The 14,133-nt window shown below is 36.5% G+C and overlaps 2 protein-coding genes and 1 non-coding gene across 3 annotated transcripts; 1 reads left to right on the plus strand and 2 right to left on the minus strand.

The window, feature by feature from the left end:
* Positions 1-456: 456 nt before the first annotated feature.
* On the plus strand, positions 457-13,512 carry mlnl (motilin-like). The gene is made up of 6 exons (XM_065244061.2): positions 457-818; positions 10,647-10,783; positions 10,924-11,049; positions 11,296-11,385; positions 11,556-11,658; positions 12,168-13,512. Exons 3-6 carry the CDS (start codon positions 10,936-10,938, stop codon positions 12,173-12,175), a joined length of 315 nt encoding a protein of 104 aa, XP_065100133.1. The 5' UTR covers positions 457-818; positions 10,647-10,783; positions 10,924-10,935; the 3' UTR covers positions 12,176-13,512.
* nop56 (NOP56 ribonucleoprotein homolog) lies at positions 2,980-9,107 on the minus strand. The gene is made up of 12 exons (XM_065244054.2): positions 8,963-9,107; positions 8,046-8,135; positions 7,530-7,644; positions 7,180-7,344; positions 6,801-6,999; positions 5,609-5,796; positions 5,261-5,412; positions 5,023-5,123; positions 4,588-4,736; positions 4,285-4,406; positions 3,978-4,091; positions 2,980-3,742 (listed from the first exon to the last, which is right to left on the minus strand). The coding sequence occupies exons 1-12, from the start codon at positions 8,963-8,965 to the stop codon at positions 3,521-3,523; spliced, it is 1,620 nt and encodes a 539-aa protein (XP_065100126.1). The 5' UTR covers positions 8,966-9,107; the 3' UTR covers positions 2,980-3,520.
* On the minus strand, positions 4,167-4,233 carry LOC135721853 (small nucleolar RNA SNORD57). The gene has a single exon (XR_010521608.1). It is a non-coding gene; the product is annotated as a small nucleolar RNA SNORD57 (small nucleolar RNA).
* Positions 13,513-14,133: the final 621 nt, after the last annotated feature.

Below are 14,133 nucleotides of genomic sequence, written 5' to 3' on the forward strand. Positions count from 1 at the left end.
ATCATCAACGCGTTACCATTTATCCTTAATGTATCATTTTATCATTAAGCCAAACTTAAAATCCTTTTCAACTATAGGACAACAGATCATGTTCAGAATACATTAAAAGGATAGTTCACCCAAAAATGAAAATTTTCTAATTTACTTGGCTTTATGTTGGTCTAAACCTATAAGTACCTTTATTCTGTTGAGCACAAAATATATTATGATAATAGATGGCAAGCAGACAGTTAAAGGCGGAGTCCACGATGTTTGAAAAACGGTTTGGAAAAGGAGACGGGCCGACTACCAAAACACACTTATAGCCAATCAAATCAAATCAAATGCCGGGTTGCGTATGTGTGGGGCGGGTCTATCAACAGAAGGTCCAGATTCTATTGGGGTAGGGGCGTGTTTGTTTAGGCGATTTCAAATATCAACACTGGCTTTCAAACATCATGGACTCCGCCTTTAACAGCAGAGTCGTCATGCCCATTCAAACTGAGGGGGCACGTGCCCCCTTGGTTTTTTGAGCCAAATGGATTTTGCATGCAACCTGAAAATTAAACAAGCGTCCATCAATCGGTAACTTGTCTTTTAATCTGTTTAATATGCACAATATTATTAATTATGTGCTGCATCCTTGTCACTTTTCAGAGATTTTGTCGTTATGATAGTGTTTTGAACATGTTACATTACTTTCTGGCGGCAGGCGCTGCAGTCAGAGCAGACGTCATCAGCGTGAGCGCGCTCACGAGCTTTCATGTTGCTGCTGCATTTGGCTATCTGAGGAATTAAAACGTGCAACAAACGCTCACAACATTTCAAACACCAGTACGGTAATATGCAGTTAACCTCCTCTGTGTAGAAAATGTATGGTTTAAAATGTGACCGTCTCGACGTTATATTAGTAGAAATTTCTAGATTCATCTTCTTGGCACCACGCCAAAGTTCGCCAGAGTTCACGTGGGCGCGGGATCACACATGCTCACATATGAGGTAAAATTTAATGCAAAAATTCGTTCCTCCAATCATTTTATCTAAACATATTTTTAAAATCATTATTGAACATTAAACAGTACCTGGGTCATTCTACAGAAACGTCCACTTTTGGTATGTCAAGATTAATATTGATTTTTTTTAACATTTAAAATCAGACCACATTATTACATTACTCTTTGACTATATGAGTACACATAAATGACAGCTTAATGATTTTTTATTTTTTGTGTGCATGTACTTAAAGACTGCATAAACCAGATTTTTTGTCACTGCTGTTTTGTCACCCTTACTTCTTTAGCAATATTAAAGGTGTTTATGAATTTTTTTTCCCGTTTTAAAGCTTAATTCTTAAGTGTAGCAGAATTCAATGCATTTAAAATTATCATCATGTCACACGTGAAAGATTTAATTTAATGTGAAAGAAAAAAAAACATTAACACCAGTGACACAACAAATCACCAGTCACTGGTGTTACCCATACTGAAGGTCAGTGCTACATTGATGGCCCAAGAAGGTGTAATTGTTCAAATAACATATTGTTTCATTTTAAAATATAAAAAAGTTGTAACACTAAAGTGTTTTTTTTTAAGTGTAATATTTCTGTAAAGGTTAGGGACAGAAATATGGACATTTTCGTAGAATGACCCACCTATTGATTTCCATAGTAGGATAAACAAATACTATGAGAGTCAACGGGTACAGTCAACATTGTAGTAGTTACTATTTATCAAAAAAATCTTTTGTTTAACAGAAGAAACTCGTACAGGTGTAGACTAACATGAGTGTGTAAATGACAAATATTTTTTTTTGATATAACACAAAATTATTAAAAATATTGCTCTTGAGGTGAAAAAGAAGTGCACTTCCATAATGTACTTAAAGTGCTCTATTTTTGCGCACTAATTGTGTACTTAAGACCATCTTAATTTACTAAAAAAATATTTAGTAGCTACTTAAAGGGATACTTCACCGATTTAGCATTCAGCTTTGTATCTGTAGAAACCCGGCAGTATTACTGAATGACCATGTTTCCCTCCATCATTTCCCCCTGAGAGGAGAGATATCTGCATTTTGGTTCTGCAAAAAAGTCCTCCGATGATGCAAAAATCGTCATATTACATCATCGGAGGACTTTTTTGCAGAACCAAAATGCAGATATCTCTCCTCTCAGGGGAAAATGAGGGAGGGAAACATGGTCATTCAGTAATACTGCCGGGTTTCTACAGATACAAAGCTGAATGCTAAATCGGTGAAGTATCCCTTTAAGTTAACGTTACTTATCTGCGCTATTTTGAGACGCCACGATTATGAACTAAAATGTGCTAAAAATGTATTTAAAAAACGTATTTAGATCAAAACCCTTGTAGTAAACTTAAACTCATCTTTGTGTGTAAGATGATTAGTTTAATACAAGATTTAATACATTAATAAGAGATAATTAATAGCGCATTTTAGTTCATATTCATGGTGTCTCAAGGTCTCAAACTAGCAAATAAATACATTTAGATAATCTTAAAGGGATAGTTAAAAAAACAACATGTTCTAAACCGGTATGATTTTTTTTTCTGACGAACACAAATACAATGTAATGGGTACCGTCAACTGTGTGCTTACCATCACTTGTCAAAATACTTTCAAAATATTTGTTTTCCTACTATGGAAGTCAAGGGTTACAATCAGATCAAAATTTCTGTGTATATTTAAAAACTCATACAGGTTTAAAACAACATAAGGGAGTGTAAATAACAATTCTCATTTTTGGGTGAACCATCCCTTTAAAACATTTTTAAAGGTTCTAAAGATTTTCTAAAGTGGTTCTAAAGTGCATTATGGATGTGTACTACATCTACGTTACTGTAATTTCTCTAATAAACAACATGTCATAGCCTCTTGAACTGCTGTTGTGTTATTTTTCTGAAAGTATTAAAAGCATGCAAAATCTAATTTAACCAATTGGACTAGTTTTAAAAATCCTAAAACTGAAGAGTCACATACTGATAGCATGACCCATTCTGAATTTATTGAAAGGCCAAACAATTAAACAGCCCAAAACATTAGAATACAATGGCTGGAGTACTGGCATGGCAAAAACCCTGGTGAAGCCGCATGCACAATTTTCAATTCTGATAGCTGCAGTGTACAAGTACAAAAATATCTCTCCAACTAAGATGCTACCACAAATGATAACTTGAATCAAGACTCACAATTCCAAGGGTGTAATTTAATTATTTACATGAAATGGTATAAATTGAGTTTCATACAATCTGAACAACAAGTTTGACCAAACACAAACTCTTCTTAATAACCCCCAAAAGGGCTGTTATTTTATTTTACCTCAAGGCACATAGATCAACCATCCATTTCAGATGAAGGTGCTTTGAGAAATCACAGTAAATAAAACATGTATGCTAACCATCAATGCATCACTTTGTCTGGTTTCCAAGCATCTCCAAAACGCTTGACCAAAGTCCAACACTGATAAATCAAAAACAACTAAAAGCTGTACAATACAAAAAAGGTCCAGTCAGGAGGATCGAATTTATTCATCCTCCCCAGCCTTCTTTTTCTTTTTTTTCTTTTTCTTCTCGGTCTGATCCTCCTCCTCTTTTATCTCAGGCTCTGCCTCAACGGCTTCAATCTTCCTCTTTTTCTTCTTGGAAGGTGTGGCCTCCAACCCGTTTGTGACCTCCTCCTCAGGTTCCTCCTCAACCTGCTTCTTAACCTTTTTCTTCTTCACGCTCACCTCTGCATCTCCATTCTCCTAAACACGAAAAAGCCATCAAGACACATGCAGGGAAAACATCGAGTCTGCATCAACCAACCAAGATCGGATGTTCTGCTCACTTCAGTGATCAAACCCACTGTGTGGGGCCTGTCAATGGTTCGGAGGAGATTTGCTTTGGCATGGTCTGATATGAAGCGGGTCCATGAGAAGGTCCGGCTTCCAGTATTGCCATGCCACATTTTCTAACAAGCTAATCGATATTTACACGTACCTCCAAATCTCCTTCAGCTGTGGAAAGAGCTTCAAGCTTTTTCTTTTCCCTCTTCTTTTTCTTCTTTTCCTTCTTATCGAGCTTTCGTTTGATCTCAGCCGCTACCTCGGTGGCCTGCAGGACAGAAACTGAAAATGTAACGCCTGCGTCTCACACATTTAATATGACATTAATCTTTAAGCAAGTGTTGTGTCAGGCTCATTAAATCAGTATTTACCTCCATGTTAAAGTCAGGTTAAGAGAGTCATCACTCACAACACGTTTTTTTTTAACACAAACCAAATCGTATAATTTTTAAATATCTTACCTCAGCAACGGCCTCTTTCATAACATCCAAGTTTTTCCGTGGCGCTTCTCCGGTCTCATAGAAAGCCAAACGTTCTTCAACTTGATCACGCAGTTTGTCTCCAAACACACTGGTTGGCACCTCTATTAAAATACAATATAGATGTCAATGCAACACACTTAAAAAAAATCAGTGTGTTAAACCAGAATTTCTGCTCAGGATATTTATTTTCAACATCCACTTAGGTGGGTTGCTGTTGACGAAAAATAAAAGCATCATGGCAGAACCAAGCATTCAAGTTCTATTCGCACCAACATCACTCACCTGAAAAGCAGTCGATGCGCGACGCAATGGTGCATTTGTTGGCCAAGTACCGAGAGATGCGCCCTTTGTTTTTGGCAGCCGCACGTCCGATGAACGTCGAGTGGAAAATAAGACCATACTTTGGAGTGTTTCCTCTAGTCTTCAGCGCCCTGAAAAGAAAATAAACCCCCATCTACACAACTTTAAATTTTAGGTAGACGGAATATTAACTTGTGGTCTAAATCTCCATGTAGAGAATCCTAACGGATCATCTTCAAAATTATCTACCTCTCATAACCCTAAACAGCCGTTCAGACTGGGGGGTACGTGAGGTTGAGCGGGATCACTTTTAAAGCGGGTTCACAAACCCGCTCAAATCACCCACTCCTGCAACGCCCCGGCCCTGCCATCACCACAGCTGTATCAAACCCCAGCAGGGAAGGGGAGACCCAGTACCTGAACAGGGCCTTCTCTGCTCCCAGGATCTGCACTGTGGAGGCTGGATATTTGGCCAGGTTTGTCAAACTTCCAGCGTGGGAGATGAGACGTGCTCCGACCTATTTTAAAAAAAAAAGTCGGTAAATGTATATTATAAGAACATTGACTATTTACCCAAAATTAAGAATCATTAAGTGTTTATTTTTTTCTGGAACCATGTCAATCACTTTGGGTATGAGAGGACACAAACACGTACCACTTCACCAATCAGCGCTGCTAAATTTGGTGCCACCTGGCCCATTTTCGAACGCAGGTACTCTTGCAGCTCCTGTCTGTAGTTTGTGAGGGACACCACGCGACTGGAAAAGCTCTCGATGTTGATCAGGTCAATCGGTGAGATATCCATGCCTTCAGGTAAAAAGAGTGAAAAATGAGATCACAGAAGCACTTAAGTTGTTTGCTTGAGCAAAGGTGACTCAGTTGTTCAGATAAAGAGGTAAGCTGTCATCACAATGTTTCAGGGGATTGACAGATCATAAGAACATCATAACATCTGAGGTTTACACCAAACAATCTGATTGATAAAAACCAACAAGCTCCTTACCCATAGAGCTACGAGACGCGTCGAGAATGGCCTGAGCTTTGCCGCTGTCCATGGTGATCTCCTCAAGGGCTTCCAGAATCTCCTCCGTCATCTCCTTTCTGTTCCCGATCAGCTTGGCCAGTTTACAGTATGAGCTGTTGTCGCTCACTATCTTTATCAGCTCTGGGAAATGGTATCCGTACCATTCACTGCACAGATAAGAGAGAAGGGTTAAGATAAACAAGTACATCCGTGATGGCAAAACAGCAAACGCAAGAGTTGTTTAAAGGGACGCTCATTTTCCAGCTCCCCAATTGTTAAATATTTGATTTGGACCGTTTTGGAATCCATTTAGCTAATATCCAGGTCTGGCGGTACCATTTTTAGCATAATCCATTGAATCTGATTAGACCATTAGCATCATGCTAAAAAATAACCATAGAGTTGCTATTTTTCCCCCATTTAAAACTTGACTCTTCTGTAGTAACATAGTGTACTAAGATCGACTAAAATTAAAAGTCGTGATTTTCTAGGCAGATATGGCTAGGAACTATACTCTTATTCTGGCGTAATAATCAAGGACTTTGCTGTTGTAACATGACTGCAGCAGGCGCAATGATATTACGCAGCACCTAAAAATAGTCACCTGCTATTGAAAGTAACTAAGGGGACTATTTACGGGCAGTGCGCAATATCACTACGCCTGCTGCAGCCATGTTACGGCAGCAAAATCCTTGATTATTACGCCAAAATGAGAGTATAGTTCCTAGACATATCTGCCTAGAAAATCACAAATTTTATTTTCTGTTTGTCTTAGTCCACGATGCAACTGCAGAAGAGTCAAGTTTTAAATAGGAAAAATTAAAACGCTGGTTCTTTTTAGCGCGATGCTAATGGTCTAATCAGATTCAATGGATTATGCTAAGCTATGCCAAGAGATCAGCTTAGTGGATTACGAAACAGTAAAAATCAATTGTTCAACTCTAGGGGAGCTGGAAAACGAGCCTATTTCCCAAAAAAGTGGAGTGTCCTTTTAATGCTTGTCACCCCCCTTAGGTTGTGTTCTGTCCAGTTTGAGGCACCGAGCACTCCTAAAGTAGGGCTTTACTGTCCCTCCCTTTCATTTACAGCCAGTGCACTAGGGGGCGCTGTCTGTGGTAAGCATTAGGAGGCTGCCAAGGTTATTTCTACAGAAACCACACATTCTCCTTACCGAACGCGCATGGAGAACGTGTTGATATCTTTGTCTAGTTGATCTAGGAGGGCGATGGACTGGATGATCATGTTGTCTGCCCTGTTGACGTTGAATTTGACTTTGGCCCTGGAGTAGCTGTGACCCAAACCCAGTTGAGCTTTAGATGCTGCTTGGGCGGTGAGCCCCTTAACCAGGGAATGAAAGTGCAGACGGACACCTGTCAATCATAGGAAGATAAATTAAGAAAGTTCGACTAAAACTCTCCCCTCGATTTTTATTTCCCTACTGTTCAGGTTTTCAGTATAAAAGCATCAGAAATCAGGCGATCGAGTTGCATCATGACAATAGGATGTTCACGGTTATTTAGGAATGCAATTTAAATTTAAAAGTAACTCACCTCGTATTATTTCAGCAACTACGCCTCCTGTTTGAATGGACAACTGCAGCTCCTCCTGCAGCGCTGCTCCAAGCTTGGCATCGGACACCCCCAACATAGTCTTCTTTTTACCTCCGGACGGCAGGTTGGTCTCCAAAAACAACTTGAGATCTGCATGGACAACACCTGTGGAGAACACGCATAAAATTTCAGGTCACCATTTGTAATGAATTAAATAATTCAAATGGTTTTTCTCAGATGTTGCTCAGTGTTTTGGAAGGTTGTCCTCACTATTATTCAGTGGATTGACAGATATTTGTACATCATTGCCTCTGATTAGCATCCTAAAAAAACTTTTATTTTCCTCTTACCTTCAGAAACTGCATTGATGTTTTCAAGCGCACCCTGGGCGGATTTAAATGGAAAGAAAGCACTAAGTCGGACCACAGAATTAAACTTTCCCACATTAAGTACGCTCTCCTCCACCTATAAAGAACCAGAAAAAAAAACATTACTACTAATCTGTCACAGTTAATGTGTTGCCAGATCTTATAGGTTGTTTTCATTAATTGGATGCACCCATGAAGTTGCATTTTCTGAATCACCAAGGACTGATTTCAACTACAAATCTTCACTCGTTCACTAAAGTCCTACATACATCTGAATGGCCTGAGGAAAAATTAATTTCAACTTAATTTTTTGTGTGAACTGTCCCTTTAAGGGTACAAAGGTGATATCAATCACTTAAAGGTCTACCAATGGATTATCCCCAATTATGAACGAATATTTAACCACTCCCAGTCTCACCACACTTTATCTGCAATTAACGGTTTATAGCAAAAAATAATTGTACAACAAATATAATACAAAATGGATAATAAAAGGACCTGAGGTAGAAGCATCCCGATCTCTTCAACTTCTTTGACGGCGAATAACGCATATCCAGCCGCGTGCTCGAAAAGCACGTGTAACAGCACCTGAGAAGAGAAAAACACCATAAATCATACATTTTACAAAATAGGTCAAAGTCTCAAATGCTTATATCTCTGTTAATAACCACTAAAACAATCAATATTGTGAATTATCTGCTGATGGTTCAGATCAACAACGAGCGCGTGAACCGTGCCCACGTGGTGGCACAATTAAGCTTTGATAAAGTTTACATATTTGATAGATTATCGTTACATAAGAATCGCAGATAACAACTGTCGTTAATAAACTACTTGAGTTTAGATTTTATTGTTGTAGAGATTCAGACTGAAGAGACGCAGATTAGCATGGGTTAGCAGACGCACCACGTGTTCTTCACATGGATCAAATTCTGCACGAGTATTAGCTTTGAAAACGGATAAACAACGCACATCACTGCGGAGATAAACAGACAATCGGATCAAAAAACACAAACAGGAGGTAGGTGAAATATTAAGACTTAAAATCCGTTAAATGTAAGTGTTGTGCATGTAATGGCCTCCAGTGCAATACTGAGGCCTAACTTAGTGCGATACCGGATTCACTATTTCTCGTTTAAAATAAATCTAAATTAGTGATTTTACACTAACAGTTTGTGGAGCGTTCATCATAACTGTGCATTTAAAACTCATTAGATTAGAACAAACAATGTTAATAAAAATTTTAAGCAACGCAAATCTTTAAATCTCAACACTACCAGGTTGCACACTGCCAATGTGACACTGGATAACATTTAAAAACTATTAAAAAAAATTAAAAAACGAAGCAATGTCAACTTAAAATCTTAAAGAAAACGCTATCAAAAGAGTGCATATACGATTATAAAATGCCTTACCATGTTTACTGTTTAGGTGCGCCACGCGTGCAAATGTGCTCCGTTCCTCCGAATCACTTGTAAAGGAAAGAGAGAACCGCACGCGCTAAATCAAGAAACCCCTCACGCTTCTTCCCTTCTTCTCTTATCGCGAGATTTCTGAACCTGCCTCTTGTTTCCTAGTGTGCGCCACCTGTTGGAAAAACATGTATTTAGCGGATATCCCGTTAGAAGTTAGAAAAAATAATTTAATAATATTAATAATAATGAAAATAATTAATATGTATGATGAAACGTTCATTCATAAAATATTTAATATCAAAAAGGATAATTAATTAAATTTTATTCAAATTTATGCAGCGTGGTATACCTTGGATAAGAATATTGATTTTTTTTTTTTCAAAAGCAACAACAGAAGCAAAACCATTTGTGGGCTTCATTTTGCTAATTGCTTTAAAGTTTTTTTTTTTTGTTGCATTACATTTGACTATTTACAATATATATAGACATTTACACCTTACCAGTTAAATAAAACGTAGAATACAGAAAGCATAATAGGCTATAAATAAAATAACAAAACAAAGAATTAACATGTTTTTATTTATTTCTATAATTTTATTTTTACAGCATCTGTGAAAAAATTTGACAGCACTATTTATTAGAGTTTATTCAAGTGTAATTAAATATTCCAATAATATATAATTTTTAGGTAAAACTTTACAATAAGGTTGTATTTGTTAACAATAGTAAATGCATGTAGTTTTTCAACATTTATTACTCTGTGTTAATGTAAGTAAATGCCAATAAAATTGTTCATTTGGATTTATTAATGTTAAGAGTTTAACTTTTGATTTCAAAAATATTAGTTCATCCAAAGATGAACATTTTGTCATCATCTGCTCATGTTGTTTTAAACCTGTATGAGCTTTTTTCTTCTGCTGAATGCATTTTTTTTTTTTATAAATAATGGCAAGCACACAGTTGATGATACCCATTCACTTCTATAGTATTTGTTTTCCTACTATGGAAGTCAATGGGTACCATCAACTGTGTGCTTACCGTTATTTATCAAAATATTTTCTTTTGTGTCAAACAAAATAAGGAAACACATACAGGTTTAAAACAACATAAAACAAAATGTTTACTTTTTGGGGTAAACTATCCCTTTAATGCTGAAATTAACATAAACTAAGATTAAAAAACGCTGCAAAAGTATTGTTTACTACTTGTTCATGTTAACCAATGTATTGACTAATGTAAGTAAATACAACTTTGTTGTAATGTGTTACACATTTATATATATATATATATATATATATATTGCTCTCAAAAAAGTATGCAGGAATATGCATTAAGAGTTTTTTATTATTATTATTTAAATCTATTAAAACTACTCAAAGTATTTACCAAGAACGACCATCAATAGTGCAAGGAAGTTGAGATAAATAAGATACAGTCAACAGTTTAAATGCTATGACTGGAAACTGAGCTAGTTGCACACCCATTTACCAGTAATGAGGAAAGTGTGCAATACATAACCATGGCAGCAAATACCAGTGACTTCATATTTTTAGATCCAATTTATGACCATATACCCACATCAGACAGGAATGCAGCGTGGGTTTCTCATCAAACATATTTATATAAACAACAGAGTGACCACAACCAAGTAATGTCAAATCCCATTTCTTGTGTCCATGTTCAGGGTGGGGGAGTTTATGGAAATATATGTCAAGTAATACCTTAGTGTGATCCAAGAGTTTCTAAAAAACCTGACTGCTTCCAGACCACCGACAGAAAAACACACACACCCTGCTACGGCCACAACCTGCATGCTGCAAGGTATAAACTCTCTTGACTTAACTACATTCCTTGTGTTTTGTAGATTTAAGAATGAAAGATGGTCATCAGCAATTCTCTCAGTTTTTTTTTGCATCCTATCACACAAAACAAAGTTTGCGTGTGTTTGTGTCTTATTTCAGTTCATTTCAACGATGCGAGGAGCAGTGACAGTATGTTTGGGGCTTGTGTGTATTATTGCCCTGCTGGCTGAACAAGCAGAGGGTCACATCACATTTTTCAGCCTCAAAGAGATGAGAGAGCTTAAGGTGAGAAACCAAACCTTTAGACCACCTTAATGATTCATTTTATCTCCAACTGGACCCTCTGCCATTTGTACCAGTGGATACTGTATAATATAATCTCATTCTAATATCAATTTTTTTTCTAAAAATAGTCCGGCTGGGGCTGTACCCTTTTATAAAGTACACCTTTGTACCTAAAGTGTTCTTATTGGGACCATTTTAGGATCATTTTATTATATAAATCTAACTTTTTTGCATCATTGTAAACAGGAGAAGGAAAGCAAAAAGGACGCTGATCTACGGGCAGAGAGCAGTTTGATTGATGAAGTATCTCCAAAAGATGCTGGAGGAGAGACAGTGGTGAGGATCCATGCAAGCATTTAATTTATCATTAGTTTTGGATTTGTAAAATAATAATTTTTTTGCCATACAAGGATCAATTTGAACAGATTTTGATCAGTTCAGTTCCAAATAAATTAATTTATAAAACTGAAACTTTCCATACTATTCTTCACGTTTTCTTTGTAAAGGGTCAAAGTGTTGAAACTGGTTTGAAACTCAATGCCCAAAAGAATCAGATTGGGTCTGCTTTCAGTAAGATGCTGCAAATCATCTTAGAAGAAGCAAAGACCGGTAAGGATAAAATCTGATAACATCTTATTCCATCTTCTATACATAGTGTACTGTACATGCACACCAGAGGCGGGAAACTACTTGAGAAGTTTAAGTAGAGTTTTAAGAGTATTTGCTTTGGGAAATTTTTTTTTTTTTTACTTTACAAAAAATTTTCACTACATTCTAAAGCATAGAATCATACTGTGTATTCCTTTTATATTGCATATTAAAATTGATTTAATACATAATTACATAAAAAATGTGTACTAAATCAAAAGTACTTTTTACCTAAGTAAAAGTTAAAAAAAAAACTAGAAATATTAAATATAAACCAAAAACTTGAAATTTTGTATGTAAAAAATGTAGTGGAGTAAAAATTATGATAATATGCTCTGGAATGTATGTTTTACAAAGAAAAACACTGATAAAATACAAATACTTAAAAATTAAAAAAAGTTAAAATATTTAAGTAGTGTCAGCCTCTGATGCACACAGACTACTCTAACACCTATGCTTTATTTTCACAGAGAAATAAGACATTTTATCCACATTGAACGACAATTGCAGCCTGACGATTTGCCACGATTGCAAGCACAAATGTTTTAATTACTAATGCAAAGACAATCGCAATAAAATGAAATTGCATGCACTCGTAGTTTCTTGTCATCCATTGTTTTGTTAGCCTCACATTAGTTTTGCCATTAATCTGAATTATATTTCTTATTTCTTGCAGCATCTGCTTCTTTTTAATTCAAAGTCTTTATAGCCTTGCTTAATGTAACAAAGTAAAAACCCTTTGGCTATTGTGTTTGTTCACATATCATGGCATGAGAATTTAAACTCAAAACACAGAATGTGTGCTTTTGTAGTAAATGGATGCCGCAAAATGAGCCACATGCTCAGAAAATTGTATTACAGTTTATGCTGTTACTATATCAATAAATGTGTCATGTAAAATACCAAACGTTTTTGGTAAACACATCTTCACAATGCAGATGTTGAGCACATGTTTTTGTGTCAGGTTTAGTTTAGCACTTTGGTTGTAAAGTATCAAATATATGTCCATATTTTAGGATATTTGTTATTGCATAAGCCTGCTTGATATTTTTAAACCCATAACAATTGATAGACTGCATTGTTAAAACCTTTAGATGTGATGAAACATATCAAAGTAGCATTTTTGCTTCCCCTTTTCTTTTAATCATTATATTTAAATGTGGAATACACAGTAAAAAGAGAAAACATTTTTCTACATTGTTAGGTAAATCAGATAAACTTTATTCAAATGAAAATTTAACCAATAAGAAATATGTTTTCAGTTTCTGCAATAAAAACACAAATTTAACACTGTGGGTCATCATAAAAGAAAAATTCTGTCACCATTAACTCTAATGTTGCTTACTGTGAAATAACCTCCATATGAATTTCCAAGGTGCATATGTCAACAATATTTATTTTAATTAAAGTCTATTGTATTAATTAAAAAAAGTCTTAAAATATCTTCAAATAAATGTTCTTTGTTAAGCTGTGCGTTTCCATAAAGAATTTTGATGGTCCCTTTTGGAGTGTGTGGATCATAAAATATCGTATTTCGTGTTTTATACACTTTCAGAAAAAAATGTAAAAGTGGTCCCTAGCTGTAACTTTGGTGGTACCCTTTCAAAAAGTACACCTTTGCACATAAAGGGGTGGTTTTCAGAACAAGCTTTAGATTAATCCAGGAGTAGGCCTTAGTTATATTAGGACATTGCAAAAGTGCAAAAGTCTTAGACCACCATGCCAGAATTAGATTTGTTGTTTTTACAATGTTATAGTCTTCTTAAGCCCTTAGCTCCTCGTGGGTGCATAGGCCATTGACAAATATCCTCCATTTCACTCTGTTTATAGCTTTTCGCTCAAGCTCTCCCCAGTTGAGCCCACACTTTAACATTTCTGCCTCTACACTTCTTCTCCAGTTGTTCCTGGGGCGACCTTGTTTCCTTTTCCCTTGGGGGTTCCATTTCAGGGCTTGTCGAGTGATGTTTGTGGCAGGCTGTCTTAGGGTGTGTCCAATCCAACTCCACTTCCTCTTTTGGATTTGAAAGTCTATGGGGTCTTGGCTTGTCCTTTTCCATAGGTCCACATTGCTGACTTTGTCTTTCCACCAGATGTTTAATATCCTTCTGAGGCAGGTGTTGATGAAGGTTTGTAGCCTGTGTGTTGTGTGTTTGGTTGTTCTCCATGTTTCGGATCCGTACAGCATTACCTGTTTTACGTTGGAGTTGAAGATGCATATCTTAGTATTGGTGGAGATGTTTTTTGAGCTCCAGATCTTTCTGAGCATGTTAAACACCACTCTGGCCTTGTTAATCCTGCTTCTGATATCTGCCTCTGTCCCTCCGTTGGTGTCCACTACACTGCCTAGGTAGGTGAAGGCTTCTACCTCCTTTAAGGGAGTGCTGTTCAGGTAAATGGGATGTCTATTTTTAGAGTGGATCTTAATCACTTGTGTTT

The sequence above is a fragment of the Paramisgurnus dabryanus genome, chromosome 18 (genome assembly GCF_030506205.2).
Source record: "Paramisgurnus dabryanus chromosome 18, PD_genome_1.1, whole genome shotgun sequence".
Lineage (NCBI taxonomy): Eukaryota > Metazoa > Chordata > Actinopteri > Cypriniformes > Cobitidae > Paramisgurnus > Paramisgurnus dabryanus.